Source organism: Eublepharis macularius, chromosome 5 (assembly GCF_028583425.1).
Source record: "Eublepharis macularius isolate TG4126 chromosome 5, MPM_Emac_v1.0, whole genome shotgun sequence".
NCBI classification, from domain to species: Eukaryota; Metazoa; Chordata; class Lepidosauria; order Squamata; family Eublepharidae; genus Eublepharis; species Eublepharis macularius.
In genome coordinates this window covers 171,118,802-171,133,502 of record NC_072794.1, presented here as the reverse complement: position 1 = coordinate 171,133,502, position 14,701 = coordinate 171,118,802, and the positions used below count along the sequence as shown (strand labels likewise).

Sequence of the window (14,701 nt, the reverse complement as noted above, 5' to 3'; positions counted from 1 at the left end):
TGATGACATCACATCCCATATTTTGTACTGCTAAATATTTCCCAGTCAAGGGGAAGACAAAGATGTGGGTCTGTCCTTTGGGGGGGGGCTTGCCCCCTGGCTGCTGACCCGAAGCGTGCTGCTCTCTTGAGGGATTTCCGTCCCCAGCATCTGTCTTCTACGGGAATCGACCCTCCCTCGCTTTGCTGACATCCTTATTCCTTCTCCCATCCACCTCTAGCCTGCTGCAAACGTGCAGCTCTGCATGCTTCACCATCCACAGACATCGTGCTCTGCTCTCAGTTCCTGCTGCCTGAAATCAGGTCCTGTGATGAAACCTTGACACGCCAGCCCCCGAGCTCTCTTCATCCTCTCAAATGCATCCCCGCCTCTCTCACTTTACAGGGGAGCAGTTGAGCACCACCGTTGCAGCTGTGCCTTGTTGTGAAGGCAGCTTGTGCTTGCCTCCTCTGCCTTTAAACGGAGGGGGGCGCTCCCCATGCAGAGGACGACTCCACCCCAAGTGGTCTAGTCTCATGCAGTGTCAATAGAGGGGGCTCAGGAAAGATGGCTGCTTCTCCTCCTCTGTGGTTTATTTTACTTGTTTCCTTCACTTATACCCCAGCTTTCTGCCCAAAGCAGCTGCCGTTGTTCTCTCCATTCTATCCTCACAATAACCCTGTGAGGTAGGCTAGACCGAGAGTGTGACTGTCCCAAGGTTACCCAGCAAGCTTCCATGACAGAGAGGGGACTTGAACTTGGGTCTCCCAGCTCCTAGTCCGGTACTCTAACCACTACACACACTGGTTTGAAGTTTCATGAGATGCACATGGACCATTTATGTGAGTTGTGTCGGTGGTGGTGGAGAGTGCCATCAAGTCATAGCTGACTTATGGCAACCTTTAATGAGACTTTCATAGCAAGAGGTGAACAGAGGTGGTTTGCCATTGCCTGTCTCTGCAACCCTGGTCTTTACTGAATGTCTCCCATCCAATTACTAATCAAGGGTGACCCTGTTTAGCTTTCGAGATCTGATGAGCTCGGGATGGTCTAGGCTATCCAGATAGGGCTAAATATTGGTGGAGAGTGCCATCAAGTCATAGCTGACTTATGGCGACCTTTAATGAGACTTTCATAGCAAGAGGTGAACAGAGGTGGTTTGCCATTGCCTGCCTCCACAACCCTGGTTTTCCATCCAATTACTAACTAAGGTTGACCCTGATTAGCTTCTGAGATCTCATGAGATCAGGCTTGCCTGGGTGATTCAGGTGAGGGTAGTTGTGTAGGTGGGTTTACCAGCTAACTCTTCATCTATGTGTACCTGTACTAGTGCTGTGGAGCGCCCTTAAATCTAGACCAGTGTGGTTCTTTAGTACTGTTGCCCATTTGACCCTCACAGTAGCTCAAAATGTCAAACACTGTCAGTCTCTTTGGGAAATCCTAAAAGATACTGGGATGGGGGGAAGGCAACCGGATCTTGGAAGCTAAACAGGGTCAGTTCTTGGATGGGGGGACCACCAAGGATGACTCTGCAGAGGAAGGCAATGGCAAACCACCTCTGCTTCTTCCTTGTCTTGGAAGCTCCTTGCTGGGGTCACCATAAGTTGGTTGTGACTTGATGGCATATACATAGTGTCTTTTGAAAGCCTAGCTGTTTTAACTGCATAGCAGAGAGATTTGAATTCAGGGGTCCCAACATTCTGGACCACACTAGAAGGCTCAATGCTTCTTGTAAGCTACAAGGCCCTTCAGCAACATGCGGCCTTAGTGGCTTTCCCCTCTATGTTATACAGGATCAATGATGGGGGGGAAATGGAGGATGCTTGGACTGGTTTTTATTGGCTTCAGTCTGTGTAGGGGGGGGCGGTTGTTGTTAACCATGAATTATATTTTAATTCTTTTGCTTTAACTGAAAACAGTTTTGAAGGATGAATTCCTTTCATGTTGCAGCGATGGAGACCTGCTGGTAACGGGACCCCCGAGGGGCATGCAGGCCCCCATTCAGAATGTACTTCCCCTTTAATTCAGTGCCGCCTGAGATCTTGAGAAATAGGACAGAACTTTGGACTAATCCATATCCCTTGCAGTTGACCTGAAGCAATGTTGGTCTGGAAGTAGGGAAACTGTTGCCGGCAGCACCACACAGTACCCAGGTTTAGACCTTACAGGATTGGGTTCAAGTCCTCCTTCTGCCCTGGAATCTTAATACAGCTCTGGGCAAGCTAATTTTTTCTGCCAGATAGTGGAGACAAACAGCAAGGCGGGTTGCCTTCATCAGCTGCTATCTTTATGGAGTTCCCAACAGCAACTTTGTCCACAGTGGGAGACCTTGCCCTGGATTAGAATAACCTTTGTTGAGATTCAGCAAGGCCGTTCTCCAGTCCCTGGCTTCTTGCTCTCTGTTTTCCGTTTGCAAAATGGGACTGATTGTGATCTAACTGTCTTTCTGTGAAGGACCAGGCCAGTTTGGCCAGGGATCCTGGAGGTTTTGTGCCTTCCTCTGGGCATAGAGCAGGGGTCACTGGGGAAGGTGTGTATGGGGGGGTGATAGCTGTGAATTTCCTGCTCGGGGTTGGACTAGATGACCCTAGAGGTCCCTTCCAACTCTATGATTCCATAACAAAAGAGTAGCATTTTTAGGGGCGTTGCCTGTTTTTACTTTTTGGCAGAAGGAGGTATAAGGCTGTGGCTCAGTGGACGAGCGTCTGCTTTGCATGCAGAAGTTCCTTGGTTCAGTCCTGGGCATCTCCAGTTGAAAGGATCAGGTGCCAAGTACCCTGGAGAGCTGCTGCCAGCCAGAACAGCCAGTACTGACTTAGACAGACCAGTCTTCCGGCTCTGCATAGTGCAGCTTCCTGCGTTCCTGTGAGCTTCCTGGAACCATATGGCATAGTTGATGCGCCTCTTTGTGGATGTCACTGCTCCAACCAGTCACCTGGCAAACGGAAGCAGATGGCCAGAGTAGCATGGGGTCACAGCCGAAACTGGCATGGGTTGGGCCTCCCTGCGGCCATTCCGGTTCGGGTCAGATCGCGGAAAGGGCACTCACCGCAGCCTGGCGACGCTTGAAATGGAGGCTCCTGTGACTGATGAGATGGGATGGGGGCCAGCCTGGCCCTGGGGGGGAGCGGATGCCATTCCAGCAGGCTGGCAGCAAACAGGACAGAGGGAGGGGCGCCTTACGTAAGAACAGCATGATTGGGATAGACCAAAGGTCCATCTAGTCCGCTTAGATGCTGCAGGAAGAGGCCGTACTGCGGTGGGTAGATGCAGGAGGTCCCAAGTTCAATCCCCGGCTGCATGTCCAGTGAACAGGATCAGGTAGCAGGAGGTGCCTGAGACTCGAGAGAGCTGCTGCCAATCAGAACAGGCAACCCTGGTCTTGCTAGAGCAGCAGCCGGCCTCGGGATACATCAGCGTTGTGTGCCCACGAGGCTTTCAAGACATGAAACCTATTTCCGCCCCCACCCACCCACCCCCGCATCTTGAATGCAATGCTAGTTATTACAAATTATTCTCAATTTTTTAATCTGCCTTCCTCCAACAAGGTAGAAGCGGCCTACATCATTCTCTTCTCCTCTGGTTTGTTCATTTATATTTATTTAGATGCTGTCTATGTTGCCTGTCTGTAGAGCCTGTTTGAGGCAGTTCGCAAACCTAAAAACGTAATAAATAAATAAATAAATAAATAAATAAATAAATAAATAACACCCTAAAAGTTGAAGCAGTTGAAAAACTCTTGAAAACCCAACAAGAGCATAAAATCATCTGGCCTCAGTGAGAAAGGCAGACTATAAATAATGTAAATAAAACAATAAATAATTTTTTTTTAAAAAAACCCCAAACCTCTAGTGCTTTAATTCAATTCCCATAAAACACTTCTCAGGGAGAACAGCCTGTAGAATGAGTTTAAAAGCTCATCCCCTTAACTAAAAGCTGGCAGGGGGTGGGGGAGACGAATGGGACCCCCTACCATAAACACCAAGGACCCTGGCAGCAGTCTCCCAGCACCCCCTTCTGGAATCGGTCAGCCAAATAAGAAGGGAAGCGCTGGAGGGCGAGGCCCCCATTTTGGTGTAGAGCCAGTTTGGTGTAGTGGTTAAGAGCACGGGACTCTAATCTGGAGAGCCGGGTTTGATTCCCCACTCCTCCACTTGAAGCCAGCTGGGTGACCTTGGGCCAGTCACAGCTCTCTCAGAGCGCTCTCAGCCCCGCCCACCTCACAGGGTGTTCATTGTGGGGATAATAATGACATACTTTGTAAACCGCTCTGATTGGGCATTAAGTTGTCCTGAAGAGTGGTATATAAATTGAATGTTGTTGTTGTTGTTGTTGTTTTTTATCCTCACAGTATTCTTAGGTCAGATGCTACAGACTCTTCCCCTAGTAGTGGTGCTTTTCTCTAGCCCCAAGAGCTAGAGAGAAAGGGCCATGCGCTCACTGTTCCAGCTGTGCAGGATCCAACCTACAGAGAGGCAGGCAAGGTTGCAGGAATGACTGGCCCAAGGCCACCCAGAATGCTGCTTGGTCAAGGCGGTCTCCTCCACATCCCAGTCCGCCTTTCTTCACAGGAAAGGCACGCCAGTCCCAGGATCCTTTTGAATGCCCTTTTCTGCTTAGTAAAGCGTGCCATGAGTGATGGAGTAGGAACAGGCCAGTATCCTTCACAGATTCCATAGCAACGAGGGAGTGGGCGGAGGTTTTGTATGCTCCACGGCCAAAGTGGAGTCTCTGGATCTGAGCCACTGGGCGTGCTAGCTGTCGGTGGCCGCTGTGACCTCGAGACCCGGCATACACGGCCAGCATCCTTGGCAACGGTCATGGCTGGTCTCTTGATGTCATTGGTGGCCTTGCCATGCAGGAGACGGTTCGCTGGCAGCCCTGCTGGAAGCCAGCAAGGCCTGCATAGGTTTGTGCTTGCAGAGGGGGCAGCAGGTTTCAGAAGGGGGGCAGAGAAAGAGGTGGGGGCATTTGGGGCTGTGTTTCTCCAGGCCTGTTAATTGCTGGCGCTGCCCTTGATCCATCCAGGAGGAAACCCCAATAATGCTGAGATGGATCTTTGCAAGAAGGTCTGACCCTAAAGGCCTCTGTGGAAGGGGGGGGGGTGCAGGGGGCCGGAAGATGTCTCGGAGCGTTGTCTATCCCTTCATAATATCCCCCCTCAGGCGTGCACTTGTGTGACTTTAAAAAACACTAAAAAGAGCAAGAGTCCAGTAGTACCAGTAGCACTAACAAAATTTGTGGTAGGATATGAACTTTCGGGAGTCAGAGTTCACGAAAGCTGAAGATTCTAGGGCTGAAGTGAGCTGTGACTCCTGAAAGCTCATACCCCTACCACAAATTTTGTTAGTCTTATAGGTGCTACAGGACTGTTGCTCTTTTCTACTGCTACAGACAGACTAACATGGCTACCCATCTTGATCTATCAATAAACACTAAAATTGCATGAAATGAAATCAGGAGGGCCCCTAGAAGCCCCAATTCAGCTTCAGATCACAACATTATTTGCCAGTCACCTTTCCTAAATGGAAGAGCTGTACAGACCTTTTTTGATAGGGAATTTAGCAGGTTTGGGGGCCCTTGTAGTCCTTCTCAAATGGGAGGGGAGGGGGCAGAAAAATAATGGCCCCCTCAGCCCTTCTCAAAGGGGGAGGAGCCAGCCTCCTCAGGGGAGGGGTACCAAGCATCTCTCCTTGGGTGGAGGTTAGTTTCAAAATGCTGGAGGATCAGGGCTCAGACCTGGACAGAAACTGCTCCCTTCGTCGCTGTGACCCAGACTAGGGGGGAGTGGAATGGAGGGGCTTGTCTTGTGGAGGCAGACCCTTCCCGTCATGCTGTTCTAACCTAAATTGTCCCTCTTTAAATTACTGTTGACTGTATTTCATAGAATCATAGAATCACAGAGTTGGAAGGGGCCATACAGACCATCTAGTCCAACCCCCTGCCCAATGCAGGATCAGCCTCAAGCGTCCCTGACGAATATTCATCCAGCCTCTTCTTGAAAACTGCCAGTGAGGGGGAGTTCACCACCTCCCCAGGCAGCTGATTCCACTTTTGAACTGCTCTGACCGTGAAAAACTTCTTCCTCATATCCAGCCGGTACCTTTGTGCCTGTAATTTAAGCCCATTGGGGTTAAATTACAGGGAAAGAACGCTGCATTCATATCTGGCCTGTGTCATCCCCTCCCTGCCCCCTCCCCGCCAAGCAAATAACAGTTGGGGGGGACTGAGACTGTGAAAATGATGCAGGGAAGAGTTAAGCACCTCTGTTGGGACTAAGGTGTGGGAGATTTGGGTTTGAATCTCCATTGGGCCAGTCACACGCTCTCAGCCTAACCTACCTCACAGGGTTGTTGTGATGATAAAATGATGGAGAGGAGAACGACGTACGCCACTTTGGTTCCCCACTGGGACATATATGAAGTAAGTAAATGAAACTGCTTCCCTGGCCACAGCAGCCAGCAGCTTTCCTTGCCCTGGATACACGCAGTGGGGGGAAAGGGTGGAGGGTTCAGATTGGGATTTCCTGGTGTTTCAGCCTGCAGGCAGCTTGTTGCTGTCTCAGTATCTGCTTGTAGAATCCTTCAATCACAGGGCTGGAAGGGTCAGAGGCACTTCAGTTTGCCCCTCCTTTGAGCAGGCCTGTTTCCTTGCCGAAAAGATTGACCCGGACATCCGTCTGCTCCCTGGAATATCTGCCTGGTTCCCTGGGAAGCTTTCCCAAGACTGGCTGGAGCCCCAGAGAGGCAGTCTTGTTCCTTTGTTCTCCCTGGTGGGATTGCAGGGCAACTGATAGCTCTCTGGGCTGCTGGGGAATAGAGTTCCATTGTGGTTTGGTTGTTTGCTGAACTTGGATGCAAGGAGCAAATGTAAAAATCAGCCAGCCAGAGTTGGGGGAGAAGCTCCGCCGAGAAGGATTTGGGGGTTGTAAAAGATCACACACGAATAATTGGCCAGGCCAGGTGGAGATCTTGCAAGGGCGGAGAAGTTGGCCTGGCTGTCTGGAGTGCATCAGCGAAAGGAAACGCCGTGTCCTCCGTTCATGAAGAAACGGCTCAGTTTTTCTCAGTGCTGTTCTGACCTCAGCTTTCGGACAGTGAACTGGTGCTTGGACTCCCCCCTTGAAGGGTGACTTTGCCAAATGGGTGAGAGCTGCAGGACAGCCAAAGCAACTTGGAAGGGGGAGGCCGTGGACAGGGCGAATCAAGAAATGTCCGAAGCCTGCACTGCCCCGTGTCATCTAGTGCTCCCCCATTCTCTTTTCTGAAAAGCAAGTTGCTATCCCCTGTGGTCGTGCTGAACGGCTTGGAGATGTGTGAAAGAACAGGATCTGGAGCCCTGCAGGGGCGTTATAAGAGCAGGCCGGCCTTCACCAACCTTCATTTTGTCCTTCTGGGCCTCTCGGATGGTCCTTAGGCCAAGGAGAGGGGTGTGTGACTCAGCCAAACCCTGAAATCGTGTGGTTGCCCTCGAGGTGCCCTTGATAACAGCATGTATCCCTGGCCGATATTTCTGCCTCTCAGAACCCAGTGCCACTGCAGCCATATGGGGTGTGTGTGTGTGCAGCTTTCATGTGCCCAAACCTCGTGGTGCGCCTCCTGCTTCAGACTTGTGGCTTTTCCTCCCGCTGCCTTCACTCGTGATAGATCTTGTGCTCCGGGCATCAACAGCCTTCCTGCCTCTTGCCCTTTGGTTCAGGAGTGGCTCTGCTTCTGGAGATGTGAGCTGGGCTTCTGGGCCATGCTGTGGCAGCCCGGGATGGATCCACCTTGCTGAAGCCATTTGGGTGTGGATGGGAGACCTCCCGAGACCACCACCACCCTGGACTCGGATCCCATTGAAGTACAGAACACTTGTGCAAGGACACAGAATGTTCATGAACAGTCCGGCCACTCCGAGACCAAAAGAGCGTGTTCTTAGCCCTCTGTAATAAGGGAATAAAAACCTAACAGAAGTCCTAGGGACAGCAGTAGCTTCTCAACCTGAGGGTTGGGAAAAATCCCCAGGTGGTGTGGCAATGAATCCCGAGATGTAGACAATAGGCACGGGAAGCAGGAACCAATGAAAATTATTGGTAGAGCCGGGGGAGGCTTGACAAAAGGACAGAGGAACTGTTGCAAAGAGAGGCCAGTGTGACAGGGAGGTCTGAAGAAATGTCAGAGAAGTCTTGTGACCTAGATCCCGAGGAGTTAGCTGTGTTAGTCTGTAGTGGCAAAACAGTAGAGTCCAGTAGCACCTTTAATACTAGTCAACTTTATTGTAGCATAAGCTTTCAAGAGCCACAGCTTATGCATCTGACAAAGAGAGGTGTGGCTCTCGAAAGCTTACGCTACAATAAAGTTGGTTAGTCTTAAAGGTGCTGCTGGACTCTTTACTATTTTGCCTTGTGGCCTATAATCCCCAAGAGGCAATCAGTGAAGGGGCCTGAGGCCTGCATTTCCTGCCCTGCTTTGAACAGCCCATTTGCTGGTGGCAAGCTTCTCGGGAAACCTGGTGCCACCTTCTTAGCCTGCTGCTTGAATGTGCCAGGGAAGTGCTTCAGAGTCCAGGCAGTGGTCTGTTGGTGGGCTGGATTATTCTGGAAACCACTGAGGCATCCTCCTTCTAAGTCATAGAATCATAGGGTTGGAAGGGACCTCCAGAGTTATCTAGTCCAACCCCCTGTACAATGCAGGAAATTCACAACTACCTCCCCCCCCCACACCCCCAGTGACCCCCGCTCCATGCCCAGAAGAGGGCAAAAAAGTCCTCACAATACCTTACATTAATAATAAATATTTATTATGATGTGAGGGTTTTTGGATGGACTTCCTTTGGATCAATGAGGTTACACGGAACCTCTTCTTGCCGCCTTCTACCTCTTTGCCTCCCAGTTGGGGATCAGCTGTGAATGTTTCCAACCCAAAGGTCTCTCTGTTACTGGTTCTGCCTGACTTCAATGGCAGGACACTTGCTTTGCATGCCAAAGGTGCTGGGTTTATTCCTCAGCATTTCTAGCTCACATGCAGGTGTTGGGAAAAACCTGCGCGAGCCACGTTACTGAGCTAGATCAGCCAGTAGTCCCACTCACTGGAGGGCTACTAGTTGTGTTTGCTTTGAGGGTATGCTCAATCATAATTTTTCCTACCTTGGCTGGGGGTGGGTGGGTGGCGGGAGTTACTCAGATGTGGACTGAGAGCGCTTGTGTGCACCATGGCAAGGATTTTGCTCAGGGTTTTGCCAGTTATCCTGGCTGAAGCTGAGGAGGCGTTTTCCGGATGTCAGATTGGGCTAGTAACAGCTGGGCTGGGCATTTCCTTGTAGCCCACTACGTAAGTCACCGGCCCTTGCTTTGCGGGCACCTTTGTGCTGGCGTCAGAGCTCCCTCTCCCCGACCATGTTCTGCTGTAGATGATTCATGTCAAATTCTGTCTTCTGAGGTGGCGGAGTGTCTGCCATTTGCGGGGCTGGAGGAACCTGGTTATAATCTCCCTTAGGCTATGAATTCCACTCCCCACCTCACCGTCACCAGAATGACAACACCAGCCAACATTACAGGACTGTTGTGCAGGTCACCAGGTTGCAAAATCTGTGAAATACTTTGGGCATTTGAGCTGTGCTGAATAAAAGCTAGGCAATTATTTCTGCAAGTTACATCAGTGCTTAGTTCTCGTGCCCCTTTTTACATGCCCAGGGTAATGCCGATCACCCCCTTGGGGTCAGGTCACAATTTTCTCCAGGCCAGTTCGGCTAAGGATCCTGATGGTGTTTTGCCATCTTCTGGGCATGGAGCAGGGGTCACCGGGGGAGGCAGTTGTGAATTTCCTGCATTATGCAGAGGGTTGGACTAGATGACCCTGGAGGTCCCTTCCAACCCTCTGATTCTGTGATTCTAAGTGGTAGACCGCAGGGAGCTCTTTAGCCCTACAGCAAAGCAAGAAGTATCCCGGGGTGGCTACAAAACACTTGGCAGCCTTCCATAGTTATGAAAGAAGGCATAAATTGCTACAGGATTGGGGTAAAGATGTGTGTGTCGGGGGGTGGGGGTGGGAATTGTGGATCTTGTGTCTTTTGTGCTTGATTTGGATTGTGTGGCTTTTCCTTGCCTCCAGACACGAACCTCCCCAGCAGAGCCTGCAAAAGACAGGCTGAAAGTCCCCGGCATTTCCTTCCCCAATGAGAGGGCAGAGGGAACCCAAAGAGATCTACCAAGTCAGCAATAAACCGATCTATTCTGAGCCGTTGCTAAGTAACCGCCTCCTGTAGCTTCTCCGTAGCGTCTCACTCAGCACCCTTCTGCGGTGCGGATCCAGAAGCATCCGCAAGCACTGCCCTGGCACACTGCTTCCCGCTCCCCCCAGATGGGTCCACCTGGGTCTTAAAAGGAAGGAAGAGGACACACACACAGACGTACACACCCAAAGAGAGAAGGGACAAAATCCAAACGCCCAAGGCAAGGGCGCAAAACGCATTTCCTCATGTTGGTTGGCTGTCTTCCTTTGTGTACTTCTGCTTTGCTTGGGAGAAGGACAAGTGCCTGTTCTGCGCTCCCTCTCCCAAACAACGGGACAACCAGCTCAGTTTCTTCCTTACCTCTGAGATTTCATTTCAGACAGACCTCCATAATCATAAGGACTAGTAACCTATTTTTTAAAAAAGAAAACTGTGATGCTCTGGATATGGATTCTTAATTTCGGCCTCGGAACAAATTACCTTATTTGCACTGCATGGGTACATGGGTTGCCGTTTGCCCTGGCATGACTGCAAGCATTCAGAATGGCTGGCTGGGTTCTATGCAGCTTTGTCCTGTTTGAATGTCCCACCAAGGTGCTCATTGAAACAAATGCCATTTGTTTCAAGGTCAGTATCTCATGGCCCGGGTTGGGTCGCTTGTTCCAGCCAAACGATTAGCCTGCTGGAGTCCAGCATGCAGAAGAGGGACTGTGTTGCCTCCCAGGCAGTGAGCGATGCTGCTTTATTTGCAAGGGGGTGAAGTGGGGCACTGTAGCAGGAGCCCCCGAGGTGTCTGAGCCACACTCTCTGGCCTGCTCTTAAATATTGTGGACGGGGAGCATCATAGAGTTCCTACTGCAACGTTGACATTGTCAGCCACACAACTAAGCACCTCCCTTTCTCAGCCAGGAATGAAGGGAGGGGGCTTTCATCCCCTCCCCAGCATTAGCCACCTGCACTCAGCAGGGCCCTTTTCCAGATGCTTCCCTCTCCCAACACCTTTGCTCAGGACGATTCGTCTCCCTCTTGCTACCAGATCCAGAGGAGTTAGCCGTGTTAGTCTGTAGCAGCAAAATAGTAAAGAGTCCAGTAGCTCCTTTAAGACTAACCAAATATATTGTAGCATAAGCTTTTGAGAGCTGTGATTCTCGAAAGCTTATGCTACAATAAAGTTGCATCTGACGAAGAGAGCTGTGGCTCTCGAAAGCTTCTGCTACAATAAAATTGGTTAGCCTTCAAGGTGCTACTGGACTCTTTACCACCCTCCTGCTACTAGCTCTTTTGAACCCTCATTGGACACCCTCCCGCCAGATCTCCCTATGGACCTCCATGGCAGCAGACCTTTCCCCCTCTGGCTACGTCTCACCCTCTTTCCACTCTTGTCTTCCAGGAGCGTTTTGTGGATTTGTACGGCAACGACGCAGCCGCCAAGAGCCGGAAAGGCAAGGAACGCTTCAACAAGTGGCTGTTGACCGGGGCCACCGTAGCCGGCGTCGTCCTCCTGGGCTCCCTGCTGAGCCGCAAATAGCCGGGCCCGGACTCTGCCTCGGTCGGTGCTCCCCCACGACGGCCTGCCGAGGGACGCGCTGCATTCTGCTCCTCAGCTTTGTGATCATTCCAGGGGGGAGGGAGAGGGGGGGCGCCTCTGCATTGCAACCTCCCCAGTCCGACCCCCAGGGCTCACCTCCCCCCCCCACAACTCACAGACCTCTTCCTGGTGCCTCCGGTCCCACAGACACCTTTAACCTTAGGGCACTGTTCCCTACGCAGGGCTTTCGCCCCACTTCCAGGTGCTGTGCCCTCCCAATCCGGCCACTCCACACGATGGCAATCCCTTTTACTCACAGCCCTGGTGTCCGTTTGATTGTATTTTGAAGGCCCCCCCCAACCCAAGGCAGACCCAGCACTTGTGTGGGTGGCTTGGGGGGTGGGGGGTTGGCTGTCAAGCAGGGTTTCCCAGGGAGGGAGAAAAGGCTCGCCTCCCCCAGCCTCCCCCTCTCTGCATGGTGTCTTCTGAGCTCAGTGAATTAGATGAATAAAGAGACTGGTTTTGTGTATATCTGCTTGAGCATCTCCAGGGCGCAGAAATCGCCTGACAGGACCAGGCAGCCGTTTGGAGGGGGGAGGATGAAGGATGGGGCAGAATCTTTGGACTGAAGGGGGGGGTCAGTCAGGTGCAGGATCCCGTGACCTGTCCCTTCCTCCCCCCACGAGCTGGCCGGGCATGCTCCTGACGCTGCTCTCCCCCTTTCAGGATTATCCTCTGGGCTCATCCTGCCCTGCCTGAAGACGCAGTGCCTGGTGCGCTCTGCCCAGGAGGAATCTCTCGGCTCAGAAAGCAGTGTTTGGCTGCCCAGGAGCGCTGCCTTTGGGCTCCTGTTCCCTTTGCGGAAGGCTGGCTGGCTGGCCTCCCTAGCCTCTTTGAGCTTCTATTACCCAGCCTCCCTTCTGCCCCTGCCCCTCCAATTTGATTCTTCCCTCAACCAATGCCTATTTTCTCTCTGGCTTCCACTGTGGCTGGGCCTTCCTATTCCAACCACTGCATTTGAATTTTTAAGAACTGCCATGGCACGTACGTTTTGTACTGCTGTTGGTACACGCTTGGGTGAGATTGTCGCCGTGATGGTGGAGACTGCGCTGCAGACACCACTGGGGCGGTGCAAGCGAGGGAGGAGAGCCCCACGGAGGCTGGGGAAGGGCCGAGTCCAGTCCCCATCACTTTGGGCTTCTCCTTCCGCTCCTCTTGGAACAAGTGCCTCCCCTGGAGCAGGATGCGAGCCTCTGCCCTGTCACCGGCATCAGCATTCCCTCAAACAGGGTCAGGCTTGCCTTTCCCTTGGCTGTCAGTTGCAAAAAGAGCAGGCGCAAGATGGAGGGCGGAGAGCAGGGCTTGCTCTCAGGCAGAGAGGGAGAGCTGGTCCTCCGTAGCAGCCTCTGGAAGGTGTTTACGATCGACTGCTAATTGCTCGCCCGGCTCTCCAGGGAATCTCTGTGGCGGCTGCCCAAGTAACTTCCAGTAAAAGCAAAAATCAACAGCCTATGCTGGGCCAAGCAGTGCAGATTATATGGTGGGAGGGGGCATGTTTTCCCAAGGCTCAGGGGAGGAGAGTGGGTGTCAGAAGTGGCCCTCCCCAACTCACTTAGGGGGTGCTTGCAGTGGCTTTTCTTCAGTGGAGAAAGCAATGCTCTCCAGGGGGAAGAGGCAGAACATTGGTCCTTGTGGAGCGAACCACTTGTGGGCTGCCTTGGCAGAGGTGGGGGGGGAGGGATTTCCAGGTGTAGGGCAGCCCCAGACGCAAAGCCAGGCCTTGCTGAACGGAACCGCCTCAGTGCTTGGCAATTGCCGGCCTCATCTAGCAGTTGCTATGGAAGCCTGGCCCACGGGGCGGGGGGGTGGGGGGGAGTTCAAAGGCAATTGCACTGGCAGGTCATCCCTTGCAGAGATAACGGGGCTGTTTGCATCTCCCTTGGGCTCTGCAGCAGCCAAGGGGGGAGAGCTGCCGGGGTTGGGGGGGGCGTGTCCAGGTCCAGGTTGTGTGCATCGTGCCTGTCTCCTGGGAAGCACCCAGTTCTGGCCCCGCCAAAGGGTCCACCACCACCACCCCCCGCTCCTGCCTGCAGTACCATTTTCAACCCATCAGAGGGCCCGGCTCACCTGAAGCCATCTTTTTGACATGACCTGGAGGCATCTCTCTGTCCTCCTGCAAGGCCGCCGGACCCTCCCCGCCTCCTTTCTGCCCCTCCCTGTACAGGCTCAGCTGTATATATCTGAGAGTAGTTTTATTCAGTTGTGAATACAATAATACTATTTTTGTTAACTGTATGTCTGTATTTATGTGTGTTGGCTGTGCTCCCTGTCCTTCTGCGCCCCCCCCCCCCATTAACCTAGTTTTTGCAAACAGTGCACCAGTCCCGGCAAACGATGGAAAGCTGTGGGGACTGGACAGGGAGCGCAGGCGGCCCCACGTGCTTGGGGGCCATCTTACCCTCTCTGCCCCCTTTTGATTTAATGTGTGGATGTTGAACCTGCAACCCACCCACCCATTTGTGTTCAGAACCCTTATTAGAGAAAAACAGTTTGATTTCAAGGTGGAAGTTCATTTCTTCTAATAAAACTGTGGTGTTTGAGTTGCATCATCGCCTGGTCCGGTTCTTGGGGTGCTCTGCCGTCCTGAAGGGAGACCTCGCAAAGCACAACTGCCACGTTAGACAAATATTGGCTGGTTTTGCTCGCCAGAGTCTGGGGAAGCCTGTTCAACCCTCACCAGTCTCAGGTTTAGATCACTGCTATTCAGTGGGGTGGTGCCAGACTCCGTCTTCCAGTGGCAGAATGGAACTCGCCCTTCCCGACGAAGCCCACCGATCTCTGCAAAGTGCTGCTCCTGGGGCAGGGGTCCCCAAGGAACGACACTAGGGAGGTCTGCAGCAGGAAGGGGAAACAGGTGGAAACGGCCCGTTGAGCCTGGATCCGACCTAACGTTTCTATCAACACAGGTTTTTGAACACTGCA

General features: G+C 52.3%; 1 protein-coding gene across 4 annotated transcripts in view; it reads left to right on the top strand.

Moving 5' to 3' along the window:
• The window catches only part of BCL2L1 (BCL2 like 1), a 50,983-nt gene extending 36,660 nt beyond the window's left edge, over nucleotides 1–14,323 (top strand). For all 4 annotated transcript variants that reach the window (XM_054980710.1, XM_054980709.1, XM_054980711.1 and 1 more), the window contains exon 3: nucleotides 11,582–14,323. In XM_054980710.1, the coding sequence (XP_054836685.1) occupies nucleotides 11,582–11,719 (138 nt within the window). In that variant the 3' untranslated portion in view covers nucleotides 11,720–14,323. The remainder of the gene's footprint in view (nucleotides 1–11,581) is intronic.
• The last annotated feature ends 378 nt before the right edge of the window (nucleotides 14,324–14,701 follow it).